We start from the raw sequence: 20622 nt of genomic DNA, 5'->3' as shown, positions 1-20622 counted from the left end.
TTTTGTTGTTGTTGTTGGGCAACAGTAATAATAGCTAAATGTCTTCTTCTGAGGCCATTATGTTTTGTTCATATAATCAATTTCTACATGGATATATTGATTGGTGTTTAACCATTATCAGCAAATTATACTTCAATTTCTGTGAGACTGTTTTTGAAGTACAAATTGGTGTTGGTAGATCACTGGTTTCCAGCACAACATAATGCTAGATTTACAACTTAGTCTCTACATTTAGTAGATAAAAGTGCAGATGCATTTTCCAATAATCTATTCATCACTCCTGATAGGGCCTGTCATGTTGAAGACTTGAAAAAAGGCCACATAAACTCTTGTGGAAAGGCAGCCAATCTGAAAAACAAAAGTGTCATTTTTAATGACAGGTCAGAGTCTAACTGAAGCACCGTTAATTTTTTTCAATTTTTATCTTGCCATTAAAAAGGAACAAGTGCATCTCAAAAAGCAAATGAGGCCACTTGTACCCCACTAAGACCTTGGCTATTAACTGGCTCTTTTGATGATGCGCAGCCTGATTCTGCTGGGAGTTTTGCTGTGGATTTAAATGTTGAATTTAACTGTGGTAGACATGTTTTGGTGCAAAGCATGTATAATAACAATTTGCATTTACATAGCATCTTTTGCTTAAGGATTTTGCAATCTCTAATTAATTAAATCTGTTTCCCCCTGCCCCCAATACCACTGTGGTATAGATAATAAATACAATTTTAAATGGAACAGCCATAGCAGAAAGATTAAGACAACAGGGTTTTGGTGCCTCTGTGCTGGCTCCTGATTGCAGCGTGGCTGGGGCTTGTTCTGCAAACATGTTGAGCAGCTTCAGCTCTTTTTTGCTCCAGTCTGAAATGGTCTGGAAAAACAATAACAGGGCATTAAACCAACTCCATGCAAGCGGGTGGAAACTATCATCCTGGCTTTACCAGCAGCATCTCACGTTGGTCTTTTAGTCCTGGATACACTCACCCACAGTTCTGCCACTGTCTGCAGCCAGCTGTGGAGGAGCAGTGAAGGTTTCAGATGCTCAGAGATGCCAGGGTGGCTTGCTGTGTTAGTGCTTTAGGACATCAGTGGCCTATTCAATGCACAGTGCTTTTTTGCTGCCAGAGAATTGCTGTAAATGTTCAGATATCTTCAGATTGGAAATAAAAATAGAAATGAAAACACTCCAGATAGTAAAAATGCTTTTTAAACTGCCTTTTTTTTTTTTTTGTCCTACAACAATAGCAAAACATCTGAGGCTGCCTGTACAATACAACAAAATGGTATTTCCAGGTGGGTAGAGTGATGTGTTTTCCTCTATTTGTAGGCATGTTGCGCGAATAAAGTCTAATGGCAATCTGAGTCAGGTTACAGATAACATTTCTATGGCAAAGTAATTGTTTTGATGATGGTACTTGAGGAGGCCTCCAAACTTGTTGCACCATCAAAAATAGGTAGCTTTAGCTGGCCATGTATGAGTTACTTCTCACCTGTTACATTGCTCAGTTTGGAGATTCTGCTTAGTTACATATGGGGTAGTGATTTCTCTGTCTGGCAGTTCTGGAAACCAGTATAGGAAGAGAGAATATTTTTGCTTTAATGGTAGAACAGAGGCATTTCAAGAGCTTTATGCACCAGCGAGTAATTAATGGATAGCATAACAGGAGAACACTTGCTGTTTGCTATCAGCTAATACTGTGCTATTAACATGTAGAAACCAGAACAAACTTTTTTTTTCTTTTTTTTTTTTTCTTTTTCTTTTCTTCCCAAACTCACAGAAGAAAAGCAGCAAAATATAGAGTACTCAAAATTAGACGAGCACAAGGACTAGCAACCAGTGCTATCTTCAGGTGCCAGACAGTGTAGGTGCTTCCTTAAGTAGCTCTGCTCTAAGGTGCCACCCGTGCCTTGCAGAGCTGGTGTTTCCTGAGGGCGGACAGCTTCAGGCATGTGCATGTCTCTTTGCTGCTGCCCAGTTTGGAGCTGACAAAAGTGACTGCCAGTGACATCAGGTGAGAGGGAGAGAGAATGCATCCAGATGTTTTAATGATGCTGCAGCACAGTTTGGGGGAAGGGGAGCATCTGTTGCAGAGCAGGAAGTAAAATCTTCATTTACTTTCCCTACTGTCTTCTTTAAATAGCTCACATGTAGTTAGCTCCCTTGTTAAATGCTGTGCTCTCTCATGTTATCTCTGAACAGAGATTTTATCGGCATATTTGGGGCTTTTTATTTTTTAATGGACCATTATTTCTTTATAACTATATAAGTGACCTCATCTTTGCTGAGCCTGTATACCACAGTGCAGGAGAGGATATGCAGGCAGGTGCTGTGGCCTCTTGCAGTGAAGATGTATAAAACTGCAGGAGGTGTATCAGGCCTTGAAGAGGTGTGTGAAGTGTGAATGCTACCTCACAGACAGACATGCCCTTGTTCTTTGTATAAGAGTAAGCTTATGCTCAAGTGTAACAGGGTTGAGTATGAACTGCCATGGGTTGGTTGGTGTGATTCACTGATTTTAATGGGAGAAGCTCGTAACATCTTAAAATATAAGTGGTCTTTTCTGTAAAATGGATAAAGTAGCTCTGTAGTTCTCCTTGGGCATGTTATGAAAGATGGCTTTGGTACTGAAGCAGCAGCAGTGAAGTGGTCACATCAGTGCCTTCAAGCATGAGGTAGACTCATCTGAAACTTCAGTTTGGTCTGACAGTGGCGGCTGAGGAGCAGGAGGTAGCCTTGCGAGCACTGGATGGGGACCCCTGTGCTGTGCCCCTGCTGCCCTTCACTGCCTGCACTGAGCTCATCAGTCTGTGTCTCATCCTCCTCAGATTGCTGCTCTTGGAAATTAACCCTTCAGTCTTTCTCCAGAAGAGCCACTCTCAGCAGCACCACTCCCTCCAGCCCTGCCAGCACATGGTGCACACAGGTGCTTTTCGTGCCAGCTGAAATGCACAAGGTGACGTCTTAGCCCCTTGAAGTAATGTGAAGTGAACTCACTGGTGTGTTATGCCACCTGAGGGTTTTTAAACAGTATGGCTACTTCCTCATTCTCCTCTGTAAGGTGTCAGGTACAGACACACATCTAACAGCCTAGTCTGTCCTGTGCTCTCCAAGGTCTGTCCAAGCTGTGCACCACCCTTCATTTCTGATGGCAGCTGTCTCCCTGGAGTTGAGGGATGCCACGGTAGGGATGGCTGTCAGATGTAGGGATGGCTTCTGTACAGATGTACTTCAACACAGCACAGCAAAAGCCTCTGGGGCACCTCCCTGTGTCCGGCAGCCTGAGGCCAGGCATCCTGTCCCCTCTCTCTCTGGGAACAGAGTCAGTCCCTCAGTGCCTGTCTGTACCCTGATGGGCCACTGTTGTCCATGGCTGTGTGCCATGGCGAGGCTGTAGGGGGCAAGCACCCAGCCCAGCCACAGTGAGGGGGATTCCAGGAGTTTCTCCTTGCCAGCATGTCTTGGAGGGCTGTCAGGCCAGGTCCCAGCTTGTAGCATCCTCCTTAGCTCTTTCCTTCCCCTGGGCAACCCCTCAGGGTAGCAAGGAGGCCTCGCTGCTTTGTTCAGCATCACGTGGTGGGTGGAGGACATGGCAGCTCAGCCCCTCACCATCAAAAGGGCTTTCCTGAAGGGACTCCTTTCTTTGACCTTTGTAGTTATTCCCGTTCAATCTTTCTTCATGTTTTCTTTTAATTATTTTTCCCTTTCTTCTCTCCCCGTCTTTTTTCCCTAAAAGTCCACCACTCCTCTCAAGTATATTAAGGATGTGAGTGAAATTGATGGCTGGAACGTCTCAAGTCTTTATGATGATGAATGACTTTCACTGCCAAAGCTTTTATTGTCTGTGATTTGGGAAGAAGGGGAACTGATTTATCATGGCTGACTGTCATGCCATTTAATACAGTTATAAATCCTGACCCACTGACTGGCACCATGAACCAGGGACCTCCTCTGGCCAGTCTCCCTTCCTCTTTTGCCTCCCTGCTCCTTCCTCCCACAGCTGCTTGCTCATCTTCCTCAGCTGAAGGGGGAAATTCAGACCTGGGGAGCTCCCACAGTAATGGTGATGGCCCTGAGCACGTTACCCAGACCCGAGTGGGCTGTGAGGTCCCCAGGCTCTGGGGCAATGGGGGATGCCCAAAGGCCCGGCCCAGGGCACCAGAGCAGCCCCCAAGGTTTTGGCACCTGTGCTGGTGAGGCTGGTCTCATCCTGACTGAATGTGGTAGAGAGGGGAACTGGTGATTGTGGCTGGGAAGCAAAGTCCCATCAGCTGCTTTAAACATGCAAAAAGCCCTCAGAAAGATGAGCTGATGCATTTTATTAACTTAATTTTAATGATCCTGGTGTAATCCTCCTGGCAAAGACTGGGCATGTGCAGTTTTCACACAAAATAAACCAGGCAGAAGTAACATGATGCTGCCTCTGCAGCACCACAAAGGAAAGTCCTGAGGCATCGCTGGCTGGTTGGCAGCCCAGAGGGGTACTTACTTTATAGAAACTTTCAGTTCTGTGAATTCCCAAAGCTGATTTTCAGGTCTGTGTACAAACCTGTTTACCTTTCCCTTCTAGGACTAGACAACTTGCTCACAACACTTCTTAGCTGGCCAGGAATATCTATTTGAAAAGCTTTCCCGCAAAACTGCAAATTTCTGGGGAATATTTCATGGTGAAAAAAATTCATTGTCGCAAAAGATTAATTTTGTTGTCCTCCACTCCTTTTTTGGACAGAAAATCACACTTGAATATTTTTGATCAACCAGTACTTTCAGCAGAATATTCAAATTTTTCCTGTGTTTCATGATTGTAGTAATAGTAATTCCATGTGCTTTTATGTCCTTTTGTCTAAAGTCATTGGAGGACACTTTACAAAAAGTAACTCATGCATTTATTTTTTCCTGAACTACCTGGTGCATCAGTTGATCTACACATCTGAATATCTTGTAGGAGATACTATCTATTGACAAGGCAGCTAGGAAAGGGAATGATGTTGGAAGTACAAACTTCATCTGACTTTCAAAGGGCACATGAAAATTGCAGTTGTGTCTTAAAGTGATTTCATCAAGCTGTTTCAGGTTCTTTGAACAAAAAGAAATAAAATACTCCAATTTTGGTAATTAAAATGTTTTGATGGAAATGTTGAGGTATCTGGTTTTCCATATTTTTTCTAAAGCTTCACTTTTTCCATCACACAGAATCCAGATAAAATGTCTGATTTCAGCTTTTCTTCTTATTCCAGGATAAAAATAGCATTATTGAAATATCCAGAATGTCATACTTTGAGTTGTCAGTTTGGACAGTACCTTAATTACGGCACTAAAACTTAGGGTGTAAATATTTTTTCTTTGAGGAGCAGAAAGCTGCTGATAATGTTAGAAGTGAGTGAAAATGTCTCCATCTCAGACAAACTGTAGATGCAGGCAATACATACTGATTCTTGTGAGATGGAATATTTTAGCATGGGTTTCACATCTCTGCAACAGATATGGGTGGACGCTGTTGTACTTTTTCCCTCTGTGTTTACCTAGCAAGATGGATAACTGACTGTCAACATACTCTCCCCTTCATGTTTCTGACTCTGCAGGTGGGCTGTGGAGTCATGTCTGGTGGTGACTGCGCATACAGGGTGCTCTCCTGTACCGAGGGGACTGTTTGCATGGGAGAAGGCTGAAGGTCTTCCCCGGCAGTAGCAGGGCATCTTGCTGTCAGGTACATCTGGCTGTAAAGTGCATGGTGCCTAACTGAAAATGCCCTGGCCTTGAGGAGCCCTGGCGATGTGGTGAGCTGGCACCCAGTCAGTTGTTGGGATCGATGTCAGTGAACAGTGTTGACGGTCCAGTTTGGAGCTGGCAAGATCTGTGCCAGAGCAGTTTTGTACAGTTCCTGGGGGCTGCTCTCTGACTCCTTTGTCCTGCTCTCATTGCTCCCAAATACCCCACGGTACGGGTGGCTTTCTGGGCTGCAAACACGCTTTGCTGGCTCATGGTGAGGTTTGTGTCCACCAATACTCCCAAGCCCTTCTCAGGGCTGCTGTCTATCTACTCATCACCCAGTCTGTAGTTGTCCTTGGGATTACCACAGCCCAGATGCAGGACCTTGCACGTGGCCTTGTTGAACCTCATGAGGTTCTCACAGGCCCACCTCTCAGGCCTGTCCTGGTCCCTCTGTATGTCACTGCTGTCATTTGCAAGGCGACTGGAAAATCTTTTGCCTGGTCAGGTCCTTCCTGGCTGCTGCCAAAGTGCTCTTCTGTGCCTAGCTGGGAGGCAAAGAGACCCTTCCTTGCCAGTGCCACCTGGCCCTGGCAGGTCATGGTTCAGACCCACGGCTCTCTGTTCCCAAAGCAAAGCTGACTGTGGTGCCACAAGCCTTGGCTAGCTGCCTGGGCTTGCTGGGCTGCTGGCACCCATATGGCTGCTGAACAGTGGTGCTATCCCTTGCACCACCTCCAGATGAGGAGGGCAAAAGTCAGCATGAAAGTCTTAGCTGGCTGATGCACTGGGGTTGCTTTGCAGTCCTGTACCAATGCAAGAAGCTGGACCTCATCCTTCAGTCAGGACAAGCTCCCTTTGAACTTCAGAGTGGATATCTTGTGCAGTGAGGAAGCCCACCCTGAGGTCTTGTTCTGGTTTCCCTGTCTCCATCAGTTTTGCCTTCCTCCCACTTGTGGCTTCCTGCCTGTCCTGGCTTGCCAGGCTGTGGCACAGCCCCACCACATGGAGCCACATCTCCTTGGCCAGCCATGCAGGTGGTGCCTCCTGTGCCTGGGCTTTGCTGTCCTGGGTCACCTGCAGCAGCTCAGGGCAGGGAATTGGGGATCAAAGGGCTCCCAACATTGCCTCTCACTGTTGTGGCAGTGGGGATGGTCCTTTCCAGATGGCCTTTTGCACAGGTGGTCAGCAAGCTAATGTCACAACTTGGTGTCCCCGGGGTGCTCCCCAGCCCAGGTCCTGTGTTACCACTATCTTCCGATGCTCCTCAGAAAGTAGCCAGGACCTTGCTGTAACCCATAACCTTGCTCCTCGAGAGCTCAGACAGTGGCAGGAAAAGCGCTGGAGGTGGCTGATGGTTGTGCTGGTTGGTATGGGCAGGGGTACACATGTGTACTGCCTATTGACAGCAGGTGTCTTTTGACCATAATAAAGATCTGCAAAGTTTGGAAAATGAAATCCTAAGGAATTATGGACTCATTTGGGAGCAGCCCCTCTGTCTTCAGTGCTGCTCCTCATATGAATAAAGGCTTTCGATCTGAGGAGTGAAGCGCAGAAAACAAGGTATGAAGGACAACCCAGTGTCTTCAGGGCTCTCATTGAGATGTGTGTTCTTTCTGTTAACTGCTAAGTATTTGCTAAACAGGTGTGAAGCCACAGTGTGCTGTTGAGAATGTGCTTGGTTTTTCATTCCTTGAAAAATGCCATGCTGGAGGCCAGTGTGGTGGGCAGCTGAGCTGCACCACAACTGGTCTCTCACTCTCCTCAGAGGGACAGGGGGAGGAAGTACAATGAAGGACTCAAGGGTTGAGGTAAGGACAATGTTTTCAATAGCTAGCTCTGCGCTTGTTGGCAGGAATGGGGATCCCTTAGACCACAAAATTTACAAGCTGCCGACCCTCTCATGGTTGTCTTCCAGCTTTCCAGCAGTAAAGTGATTACTATAGAGGCAGTCTCACAGAGCCTGCTGTGCTGCTCTTATTAAAAGTATTGCTGTGCTGCAGAAAGGAAACAACAATAAAGGGAATGTGTAGCTTCTGCATGCATTAAGATCACTGATCAAACCACATGAGATCCCATTTCAGACATAATGTGCATTGGAGGGCAAAATTAGATTGAGAAGTAAATGGAGCCTAAAATTTCCATAGCTTTATTCGTCAGAAAGCTGTTTCATTGCGTGGTTTAATTCTCCTAGTTCTTTCATTCATTGCATGTAGCATGCTGGCTGGAGTACATTTTAGAAATAATGGGATGAAAGAAAAACCATCTTTAATTTGGCTGTGGCTGTGAGGTGTGTAAGGGTCGTTCAGACCTGGGATGGAAGGGGGTATGAAATGCTGAAGAACTTACACAACAGTAGAAAAATAGCCATGCTGACACTTCCTGTGCTTTAGCAGGAGGAGGCGTTTTTTTTTAGGATTTTTGTTTGTTTCTTTTGGGTTTGGTTTCTCTTGCATTTACTGAATTTCTGAACTGTGTGAAGTTGGTTTTATTATTTCTCTTTTAAGTTTCATTTCAGTGCTGCTTGTAAAGCACACTGCACAATGAGCTACACTTCAAAAAAAAAAAAATCCTAGGCTTTAAGATCTGCAATGGTGGCAAGTCCCCTGCCCCCCTTGTTTTTTGATTTGTTTTGTTTTGGTGAGATTTCTCTCCCCTTTTAACATGTCGATTTGACAGGAGGAGACTAACTGGTCTCTTAAATAAGTAGACACGTTTCTTTTTTGCCTTTGAAGGTAACACTTGATGTCATTTCCAAACTAACACAGATGGCCGAGCAGAGCACTTGATGTACAGTGAGTCCCTTTTGAAATAGTGAAAACTGTAGGTCTATATAACTGGCAGCAGTGATATGACCAGAGCTGCAATGGAAGCATGTTCATGTGTCTGTCCCATGTATAGATTTATGCATGCACACATGCTTCCAGACTGTATTTCCCTTGTCAGACTTCTTTACAAAGCTGTGAAAGCTAATGTGGCTTGCCTCACACTGCTTCATGAATTCCTACATGTTAATTGTTTGCAAAGTTTTTTTATTATATTGCATTACAAAACATGGAAATGCAAAAAGGGATCTGTGCCTGTTCCAGAATCTTTCCAGGGAAGTCTCTGTCCTTTTTTTTTGCTGTCATGACACAAATTCTTGTTTATCTCCTTAAAAAGAAGGTGTGGTTCATCCCTTGAAGTTGTTCGAATGTTTCCGTCAATTTTAGTGTCAGATATGCTGAGTGCCTGGCATGATGTTCTTTGCTTTGAGATATATATATATATTTTTTTTTTCAACATGCTAAGGAGTTTGCTTAGGAAACTTAGTTGAAGGAATCAGCAAACTCTGCTCTGGTGCCACTAGCCTTATGAAATCAGTGTCCCATGTGTGTCCCCAGAGAAAAGCAGAGGCTCTGCTGTGCCCAGGCACAGGTCTTTGTGCGGTGGTTACTGTCCTGGGTTATTTTCAGGTCTTCAGGGAGGTCACCCCATCTCTGGCTGAGCACACGCAGGGTCCAGCCTTGCTTGGCTGTGACCCTTCTCTGTGGGCCCCTTTGCCCTTGTTGTAGCCAGGTGTGCTGAGCCTTACTCACAAGTGATTGGACTCAGAGGAATGGATTTTCTTGTCCTGTGAAAATATTCACAACTCTGACTTTATCAGGTCTATTGTCAAATAAAAACTTTAGATCTGAGAAAAGTTTAATAACTGAAAGTAGTAAGTAAGATAAAAGCAGTCCAGAGCAGTCAGCACCTCTTGCTTTTATCTGATCCAATTTTTCTATCTGTCTCAGTACCTTATATTTTACATACCAAAGTCACTCCAATCCTGAAAATGGCATTTCATTTTATATGTATATTCCCAGAAACCTGTGGATCTAAAATACCCAGAGCACTGGACTTTCTGCTCACATGAAGTCCAAGCTTCTGTGATGCAGGCTATTTTCTGGGGGTTTCTGACTGTTTATGAAAAGGGTTAATTAAAAAAGGTTTTGTCTGGCTCCAGTATAAAGGCAAACGAAAATGATGGCTGTTCTCTTCCACTTCCTCCTCGCTGTGAACTGGAGAATGGCCAGCACCTGCCTGCAGCACTGGCATGCCCTGGCTGTGCGTTGGGCATACCAAAATGTGCATGTGTCCATAATTCTCATTTTCCCCATCTTTTTTCTTCCTCAAATGCATCCTAATGAGCCAAGCATTGCTAAACCCACTAAACCCACAGAAGGGGCACAAGCTCATAGTTCTGAATGGTGGAAGCACTGTTTAAAGCATGCTGTCCCCTCCAGCAAGGGGCAGTGACAAGAAGCAAGTGGTGCTGGCGGGCAAGGCAAGACCCCTGCACTAGCACCCAGCTCTGTGCAGTGGCCAGCTCCTTTGGAGCGACAGTGTTCTTCGGCAGCAGAGAGGTATGGACAAGCATCAAGCAAACAGGAATTGTGCAGTGAAGAGAGTCTGTGCTCTGCAGAGTCTTCACTTTCAGGGAGTCAATGACAGGTTAAATGGCAATGATAAGTTGTTGTACATGGCTAATCGTTGGCCACCTGTGATTTTAGGTGCCATGGCTGTGGAGTCTTGCAGAGACATTGTCTGCCTCAGGGAATCCTTTTCTCATCTCCACACAGATGTCCCCTCCAATACCGTGTGTGTGTGTCTGTGTGCCCACGCACACATCTATAGACTTCTAATCCTGCACGGACGTGTTATGTGAGGGGAAAGAGAGCCAGGTAGACTCTAGTTCGAGATGGATGACAGGGTGCAGCTTAGTGGTCATCCTTGCCTCAGGTCTGCAGACAAAGCTTTCTGATGCTAACAGCTCTAAAAAGTACTTAATAAGCTGGGCTGTCAGGTTGTTCCTGGGGCAGAGCAGCTCAGTGACTAGGCTAGAAGAAAAAAAAGGACAGGAGTTTTATGCAAAAGCAGGCAAGAGAAATTGTTCAAAAAGACATTTTGCATCTCCAAAATTGTTGCTTAGAAATTGCAGAGAAAAAAAAAAAAAAAGATTGGAGGTTTCTTCTGTACTTCTCCACTGTATTTTCTCTGTACAAGGAAGTGTTGATCTTCCTTCCTTTTTCTTTTCCCTGCCCTGCCTCTTTTTAAAAAGTGTAGTAGTGTCAATGGGAAGAGCAAGAGATACACCTGCTATGAAGGGCAGCTCTGGGCTCCTTTAGACATCTGTGGCTGCTTTGCAGGTGAGAAGAAAAATAAACCTACAACTGCAACCCCCATTTCAGTGCAGTGCGCTTAATTTGAATTTTATGGCCTTGATAGCAGATTACAGTGATGCTGTCACAAACCCTTGCATCCACAGTCACGGTGGACACTGTGCATTTCAATACCTCCTCCGCTAATCTTTCCCCCACTGCTCCCAATCCCTGGCTGCTAATTTCACGCAGGCACTTAAACATGATGGATAATTGTGTTCTGCTTATCAATGTTTAATTTAAGGGCTGTTCCATCTGACCTGGATGCCCTCTGCAAGAGCTATGCCTCATTATTGATTTCATGGTCACACCTGTGACATTACCTGCTTTGTAGGAAGTAGACTTTGACATTCCTGTGAGGTTTTGGCAGCCAGAGCTAATTGTCAGAAGAATAATCGAGTCAGCAAAATCATTACAGGTGATCTGTGTGTTACCACTGTTTTATCTGCCTCTAATTAGGTGTAGGAGAGGTAACTCATAGCAGTAAGCATGCTGCAATTGGTTTGATGTCCACAAATAGAGCTAGATGAGCACAGGGGGGAAGTTATTCATTTACAGCTGCACTTCAGTTTGTCTGGGTCCTGTGCTGGTGGCCTGTCCTTTCCTGGGGTAACCAAGGAAGATGTGACCACATCCAGACCACAGACATCATCCGGAAGCAAAGCCTTGACTGCATTCATGCTGGACAGTGTGGCTGGAGCAAAGTCTGTGAGGTGCTCGTGGGGGCTCTGGACTGAGCGAGCCTGGCAGGGCAGAGGGGTCGGTCGCAAGGCAGGGGATGGGACAGGGGATGGGGAGCAAAGCCCAAGGGCTGGTGCTGCCTGACACCCCCAGCTCCAGCCCCCTCCAGATTTTGGGAGTCAGCTGTAAAGGTGACAGGTGCACCAAACAAATCCTTAAAATTCACTCGGGACAGCTGAGTTTTATAAATTCACTGTACCTGCAGGGAAGGACAGAAGAGGATTAATTCCTGCCTCCTGTGTTGTGGCTGTGGGCAGACTGGGAGATGGTCACAGTGGAGGTTTTGTGTCATTGTCATGCCGAGTGCTGTTTTTTATGGCATGTGGTAAAGCTGGGTAATTTTTTCAGGAGAAGCTCATCTCTAGTTGGGGTGCTTCTCTACCCCAGGTGGACTGTCCGTGTGACACGAGTCTCCAGCGGGGGGAGCAGGAGCTGAGGGTGGGACTTGATGGTCTTTAAGGGTCCCTTCCAACAGAAACCATTCTGCTTCTGTCATTCCACGATGCCTAGAGGTCCTTTTCCTGCTGAGAGGGTTGTGAGGTTGATCAAAATGCTTTCCTCCTGATAACGATTAGAACAACAGGGGCAGTATTATCAAAGTCATCACTTGGCCAAGGAAGAGCTTTTCATAGGGGGAACCAGATTTTTCAAAGAGAAGTCTCTTTTGTAGCAAGTTTGGCTGCTTCAGTCTTTGTCCTGTGACCTGTCTGCATGGGGCCCTGGGGAACTTCTTGATTCCATGGTGGAGCACCCCCAGCATGGGGCATGACGTGGGGTGCACATGGCCTTGGGTGGCTATTTCAGACCAGCCAGTGACTTTGTGAACACACCTGTGGCAAGAGCAAACACACACGGGGCATTCACAAACCGTGCAGCTGTTTTTTATAGTACTAGTGTCTATTATAGACTAATATAGACTATTCTGTGTCTGAACCTTTGTCTCTGGAGAGGTGAGATTATCCTGTTAACACAATGCACTGCGTAGTCCTTGCCCAAGTTCCTGAGCTGATGGCAATTTCAGGTCTGCTGTAGGCATGAAACAGCGAGTGGAAGCTACTACGCATGGCTAGCATTGCTTCAGTACAGCCCACAGGCACCTCAAAGAGGAAAATGCCCTCTATTGCAGAGGAGCTATTCTGAGGCATTGGCAAAACAGCTTCTGAACTACCCTCCCCACCACCTGAACCCCCTGCATTTTCTAATGTATCCTGTGCAGTAATTAATTACCTCTCCAGTGGATTCATTTCTTTCATACTGTTACTGGCAATCAGTTAGATAAAGGGAAAAAAAACATGTTGGTGCCCTGTGGTATTGAAAGTGAAGGGTTTTCACACTGTCAGGGTAATGAATTCTGCAAGGGTTTGAAGCACCTGAGCTTGAGGAAGTCCTCGTGTCATGTGTCTGGGAGTGACAACCCCCAGTGGTTAATTACTGCCATGGATGAGAGTTGAGCTGATAGCAAAATGAGATAATTTCATTAGTAGTTAAGTGTGAAGTTAATTGGACTCACGTTTACACACATTATTATACAAAGACACACTTGGAAATGCTCTTCACTGTTTTTTTTTTTTTTTCTAAAAAAAAAAGATGAGTAAAATGAAGAATGCTTCTGAACCGTTCCCTTATTTTTTTCTCACTGTGGTTTGGAGACAAGAGGCCTTTCCTGCTGCATGTTGCCGGACTCTAGTATTGTGTGCAGGAGCAGAACATTTGCCAATGTCTGAGTGCTGCTTACCATGCGTGCTTGGAGGGGGTGTTGCTTAGCTCTCCTGCTGCTGGTTGCAAAATAATTTCTTTTATGGAAGAAAATTACTTATTTGCACTTTTTCTGAGGAATGATAATTTGCTCTCAGTGCAAGCAAGCTGTCAGCTGCTGGTGAATGGAAGGACGGACATTCATTGCATATCTTCTGTGTACAGAGCCAAGCACTTTGACACGTAGCTGCGGCCTCTGGTCCCACAGTGCCAGTGGATATTATTATTATTAAGCATCATTATATTCTAGTTTCTGGAGTAATGCAGAATGAATTCCATCAGGAATATGCCTCAAACTCAAAATGATGAGCAACTTTTCATCCCTGTAGCAAGCTCAAGATGGTCACATACATACATACTTGTCTGTAAAAGAGGCACTTGCTCCACTGCCAGCCAGGGTGCGTGCACCCACCCCACCTCATGGCATACCATTGCTGCACAGCTTCGTGGCCCTCAGCCCCTCTCCAGATGGGTGTACGTTCATTTCTTGGTGGAAAGTCACAAGGCAATGCTGGTAAGCATGTGCTGCAGCCTGCCTGCTGGAGTTTAGGCTGGTGTGCCCCTTGTTGTAAAGCACCTTGGTGGGAAAAGCATTTCAAATGTCACGTTGCTTAGAATGCTGCAGGGCTGCTAATCCTTCAGACTCAATCAAGAAATGGTTAACTCTTTCCCCCTTGGAGAGATGGAAAAGACAAGGCTTGGAGACAGAAAGTGGCTTGTCCGTAGCAGTACTGAAAACTGAAAATGGGCTCCTCACCCTCATCTCCGGGATGAAGGCTTCCTGAGTCGTCCTAATCTCAGGTTTCCTCTACTCTGCAGTTTTGTGTTTCCAAGAGGGCTCATTTGACTGTATGGTGCTGTGGCAAGGGTTGTTGAGTGCAGATAGTCCTGTATTCATATTTGTTGTCCATACATCACTTCTAGGGTTGCTATTGTTTTAAACCTATGCCCATAAACCTACTTCAAGTCAGTCTCTGGTTTAATTGCAGTCCTAGTGGATGGTGACACTTTGCTGTTGGGCTTGCAGACATAGGATATTGTATGACAGTGGTATACTGTGTGCCGCCAGTGGCATGCCACACTCGTGCAAAATCATCCCATCTCCTCAGCATCATGCCTAGATGCTGTATGCTCCCCTGAGCTTCCAGAATATGTTGACTCAAAATGAAGATTCAAAGTCCTTCTAGGCTTTGCAGCCTGGACCTGGGGTATCCAAAGTGCTGCTGGAAGTCAAGGAATAATGTGTTACTCCTCTGGGGTGGTGCAAAGTGCCTGTGAAAAGGTAAGGATCATATGTGGATGAGACAGAACTTCCTTGGGACCTGGCCATGTTGAGGGAAAGGACATACTTCCCACCCTAGTAATGATGTTGCCAGCCTCACCACTTCCCACTCAAAGAACATATCTGAATCATGCCTTCATGGGAGGGCTGAATGAGCAAGCCCCTGGAGTAGGACAGGTCAGACGCATGCTGGTGATGCACATCTTAAAGGTACTCCCTAGTGATTTGGGTAAGCTCAGTGAGGACACCTGAAGGATATGTCAGGGTCTCCTGCGGACTGAAGTGGCATGAAAGGCAGTGAGCCAGGGCCCCTGGATGTGGCACGCTCTCTTGAATATTCATCCTCAAAGGTAACATGGATAGAGTCATTTCATGGCCCTCAGGACTATCTCCTTTGCCAGGAAGGTCAGAAACAGTTAGTTATCTGCAAAACGTGAACAGGTATTTGTCAGCTAATCGATTGTCTAGTTCAGGTGCCCATCCTGTTTGCAGTAGGAAGAAGTGAGCTGTGTGTGCTCCCTCTGTCTCTGACAGTGACATACTGTCAGCCCCACGTGCCGTGACACGAGGTTATCTCCCCACCCCCAGCGAGCGTGGTGAGCTGCAGGAACTGCTGGTGCTTTAAGTGCCAGTATTATAAACTCTGCAGGCTTCTACAGTCTGTTTTACATCCCTTTGTTAAGGGATTTCCTGAGATAGTGGAGATGGAGCCTAAGCATATGGAGTCCATTGTTTTGCTCTTTTCTTTCATTCTCACTCTCAATTTTAGGGAAAAATCAGTGCTGGTATCACCAGCCAGTGGAGTGCGAGTGGTTGCTTGCTGGATAACAGGCTGCCATTCCGTAGTTCTGCCTTTTATTTTTTTACATAAATCTGGCATAAAATTTGCAACACACGGTCACATGAGGATTACAGGTAATTATTTCCTCGATAAACTTTTTCCTTGATAAACTTTTAATTGAGCTGTGGGCCAGCTGTGACTGCAGGGGTGGGAGACCCATCGTCATGCCAGGCATGCTGACGGCAGGCCAGCAGATACCCCTGCAGGTATGGGTAGCAATGGGGCTGCCAGCCTCTCCATGGGCAAACTCGGTAACGTATTTGGGCACCTGAAGCCTTAGATAGTGACCTCCCTGTGCTGGCAGCAATTGTTGTTGGAAAATCCTGATAGGCTCTGCTATAGCTGAGCTCCTCTTAAGGCTGGGGGTGGCAGCTGAGCTGCTCTGTCCTGCAGGATGTAAAGGCAGGAGGGAGGAAGCTCTGCCTCCAGGCCATCCTTGTCCTGCCTGCAAATTTAGCCATCTAATAACCTTTAGAAGAGACTAGGCCAAAGGAACTCAGGAATAAGTGTGTGCTGAAGTCTCTGTGGCCCACTACTAAAATGCAGATGTGCTTTACTCTTGTACAGTATGGACATCCTAGTATGGATGCTGCTTCTTGCCCTCATTTTGTACTAGGGTTGTTGAAGTTTCTCTGAAACTAATTATTTGAGCAGAATTGAAGCTTGCCTGTATTTGGGGAAAATCTCATGGAGGACAATGATGCTCTGTTCTCTTTTTTTTGGGTAAGCGTATCAGATGAATCAAGAGGACAAGACAGGGTTGCAGCACTTGCAGCTGTTCCCTTGGTCCTTGCCAGCTTTTCCTTGCAGAAAATGAACACTGGGTCAGTGTGTGAGATGAGAAGGGAACCTCACCTTTGGATATGTGCTGCCAGAGAACTGGATACTTTTGGAAAACGAGTCTTCTGCTTTTTGTGGTGATAGAAAGGGGAGAGGAAGGGAAGAGCAGTGGTAGCCCTACTGGGACCCATGTTGGTGGGGTGGCAAGCAGGGGAGATCACTGTTAACCTCGCACTGCCTGCGAGTAGAGGGGGTGAAGTTGCCGTCCTTTGACCACATTTATGGAGACCTTAGATACTTTCACATTCCCCAGACTGCAGAGATAACATAATGTTTAATTTTTACCTGTGTTTTCAATCTCTACAAGCTCTAAATATGTTTTAAAAATGACTATTGTAAAATTAAATGCCTATGCTAAACAATTTGAACATGAAAATATGTACACTTATTTTTTTCAGGGATGTTAAAATCGAGAAACAACTTGTATTTCTCATCGATCTGAGATAACCATGTTTTAACGAAGGAACTGTCAGTCGGTGATTTTTGCTGAGCAGGCTGTTTTGAGCCTTCTTTGTGCTAATAGCATCTCTGATCTTGCTGGTTGTCACCTGTGTGGTCCCTTCCATGCACGAGTTTGAGGTGTGGGAGCACCAAGGTGACACGTGAGCCATGCAGGCAGGGGGAGAATGGATCCCCTGTCCTTCACCTGACTGGAGAGGAAGCTCAAAGCTGATGCACACCAGTACAGGACAGCAACTCCAGACCCTTCCATGGTGTCTCAGGGTAGATGCTACCATGTGTATGACCATTCTTTGAAGGCAGTTGTCCTGGAATGAGTGATACAACCAAGGATGCCCTCAGCTTTGAGGAGGTGAACTTGAGGATTCCCTTTAGGATGAGAGGCTGGCTGTGCTGGATCCTTCCTGGGGTGATTCATGGGAACATCTCTTTCGCCTTGTGGGCTCCTGAACTAATTTTGGCACAACAAACTACAGCAAATTTCCTTGAAATCTCACTGCATCAGCTTCAGCCTGTGGAGCAGGATATCCTGGCACCTGCACCGTGGGAGGCAGGGTCTGGACAGGGTCTGGACATTGCTTGTGTAGTGTCTGTGGTGCGGAATCCAGTGTGTACCTCTTGTCTTAGCTCAGCAGGCAGCTGAATGTCCTAGGTTGGTGTTCAGAGCTGTGTCTGGAGCTGTGCTTGAAGTGAGGGCACCTCAGCACAGTGATCGAGGGGCAGAATGGGCTGGGGACATCCCACTGCCTTTCTGTGGTGTGATTTCTGTGGAAGACCTGAGGAGATTTGAATAAGAAGGCACGTTTCTGTAGTCTAAGTAAAGAGTGCCCTGTCAGGCTGTGTATGTGAATCTGACTCCCCTTTTTCTGGAGCAACAGCCAGTTTTTTTTTGAACTGGCTTTAGGCCTCAATGTGTGTGTGTGTTTTTTTTTTTTTTGTTTTTTGTTTTGTTTTGTTTTGTTTTTCTTTCTTAAACTGCCTTAATAAGAGATGCAAATAATATCCTGCTTTGTATTTAGGTCTCTGCAAGCCATCAGACCATGTGGTGTGATTTCCTAGAGAGTTTTCTGGGAAAGTGTCATTAAAATCAGTGTTATTTCACATTTTGCTGTTTCTGATTTTACAAACCTGAACTTTGGATAAACTTGGGAATAAAGGGAGAGCAGCTGCAGTTGAAACTGGTGCCTTTTGCTCCCTGCAGTGTTCATCTCTTCCCCTTTCCATCTCTCTTTTTGTCAGAGTGTTATGGCAGCTTACAGAGGAAGGGAAATTGTGTCTTCTCCCTCCGCCAGGCTAAAAATCCCACTCTGGTACTTGCAGAGTAGTTATGACAAATGCATGGCTGTTTTCACAGTGTTTGGGGAGATGTAAAACCATGTCCACTGGTCGTGATGCTCACGTGGTGATTTGTTGGTTTGATTCCTCAGGTCGTGAGCTGGCAAGCACAACCCTCCCAGGATACCCTCCACATGTCCCCCCTGCCGGACAGGGCAGCTACTCAGCTCCGGCGCTGACAGGAATGGTGCCTGGTGAGTTTTCAAAAAAAAAATGGGGGGGAGGAGGGGGTGGGAGGCGGGGAAGACAGCATTTCAGAAAGAAAACGTGGCACTTTCTGGACACTCTGCACTGAGGCAACCATGAGACAGAAATCACAGCACTGGAGAGGGAAGAGATGTAATGCAGCCCTAAGTGAAGGAGCAGACTTCCCAGTGCTAGAGACAATCCAGCCTTTAGACTGGCAAAGCACATTATCTGCATGGGGATGCTGAAAGTGCCTCCAGCCTTCCATGTGCGAAGCTTGGGGATAGCTTAATTTTGGACCATTCAAGGCTTTTCCCATTCAACAGAGGCACCTTTTTATCCCTCTGCCATGTCTTACATAAGAGGTTGCTAGTCCCTGGGAGCTAGACATGTCCTGACCTTAACATTTCTCTGTGCCAAACTGTGGCAATCCCCAAATGACTTTTGGGGAACATAGTTTTCCTCAGGACAGTTGCTATTTATACATCTCTTTCTGTAATTACCTTCCCCTTTTTGAGCCTCATGGTGAGAAATGCCAGATGGCAGGTACCAGCGAATGGCTAGCTTGTGCAACCGGTGGGAGCTGAGTGTGTGCAGGCTCCTGGGTCTGGCAGAGTAAGGTCTGCATAAGCCTAACATAATCTACATAATCCTCTCTTACTGTTGGCTGTGGATCTGCATGCAATGCTCAATAGGATGGTGATATTGGGGTGCTGGCAGTGGGCAGCTGGTGGGTGTGTGGTGGTGGAAAGACTGAGTTGGGCTAACTCCTGCCAAAGCACTGGGGATCAGATACTGCTGGAAATCAGTGCGGTTATTTAGGCTTGAAAGAAACAAAGGGATTTGTCCCCAGGCTCTGCCGCCTTTGGTCTGGACATGACAGACACTGCTGTCTACAAGGGCAAGAAGTATCTTGAGGCTCAAATATATATGTTAAAAGTAATGAATCCGGTCCCTAAGTATTGTATAGCTTGAAAATTAATGATAAATTGGGGATTATCTTTCTTCCCCCTACTGCTTTCTAAGCCTTTAAGGTCATCTGAGTTAGACACTTTGGAGTCAGCAAGGTCAGACAATTACTGAAGAAAATCCCCCAAAGTGGAATTTCATATGTAATCACATGGCTCCAGGAGGTGGTGATTTAGAAAACAATACTGTTAATAAGAAAGTAGGAGTTGATGATAGTTATATGATGACCAGGCTTTTGGGATTAGTCTTTTTGTCCAGAATTGATTATATTCTGTTAAATGTTTTCCAGCAGATCACTGAGAAATTAAGAAAAATAATCTAATCAGCCACGTTATTTTTGTGTTAGAGTTAGAAACTGGCTATGGATGCTAGATCAGAGGTTAAGTTGAAACAATTTTTACCCATAAAATGTGGTCTTGGAGAGACTACAGAGGATGAAAGACTGCAGGTGTTTTTTTTTTTTTTTAATAAAAAGATAAAAAGTGAACATCTGAAAGAAAGTCTTGTTTGGAAAGTGTTAGGTTAGACTTCCTGTTTTACACTATTTCTCAACGACACATAGCTATTAGAAAGCTTTTTCTGTCCTCAGCTTGGCTGCTCTTACTTCAGTGGCATTGCCAGCTGCTTAAATCACCTGAGGATTCAATTTTACATTAACTTTTTAGCATGACTGAAAACTGTAGTTACACTTCAGATCATTTGGAGTATGAGGATCAGTTAATCATGTGTGTGCCAGGCTGGTCATGAAGACAGAGGTATGAATTCTGTGCCTGAACCTGCTGTTGAACACAAAGTTTGGAGATGGCAACTTAGAGGCTTTTAGAAACCTTGTAGAAATCTGTCATCTTCCTCCAGACCGCCTTTCAATACAAACTTAATTTTCTCTTATGACAAGATCACCCATCTAGTTGACCAAAGCAAGCCAGTTGATGCAATCTTTCTGGATTTCAGTAAAGCTTTCAATACTGTCCCTCACAGTATCTGTCTGAACAAAATGACCAGAATACAGTTAGATAAAAGCATAGTAAGATGGGTGAACAATTGGCTGACAGGTGAGACCCAGAGGGCTCTTATAAATGGGGCTACATCAGGCTGGTGATCTGTCACTAGCGGGGTTCCCCAGGGCTCCATTTTAGGACCAGTCCTCTTCAGTGTTTTCATTAACAATTTGGATGAAGGACTTGAAGGATTTTTGAGCAAGTTCACAGACGATTCCAAATTGGCTGGAGCTTTTGACTCTGTTGAGGTTGATGAGGCCTTGCAGAGAGATCTGGATAAATCAGAGAGCTGAGTGATCCCTAATAATATGAAGTTTAACAAGAGCAAGTGC

The 20622-nt window shown here is 45.5% G+C and overlaps 1 protein-coding gene across 2 annotated transcripts in view; it reads left to right on the top strand.

Moving 5' to 3' along the window:
- The window catches only part of PAX5 (paired box 5), a 148129-nt gene that overhangs the window by 88666 nt on the left and 38841 nt on the right, over positions 1 to 20622 (top strand). For both annotated transcript variants that reach the window (XM_082784265.1, XM_082784266.1), the window contains exon 8: positions 18230 to 18331. In XM_082784265.1, the coding sequence (XP_082640391.1) occupies positions 18230 to 18331 (102 nt within the window). The remainder of the gene's footprint in view (positions 1 to 18229; positions 18332 to 20622) is intronic.

This window comes from Aythya marila, assembly GCF_965140915.1.
Source record: "Aythya marila genome assembly, chromosome: Z".
Lineage (NCBI taxonomy): Eukaryota > Metazoa > Chordata > Aves > Anseriformes > Anatidae > Aythya > Aythya marila.
Note: the sequence above shows the minus strand (reverse complement) of the source record. Positions and strands in the feature narration are given on the sequence as shown.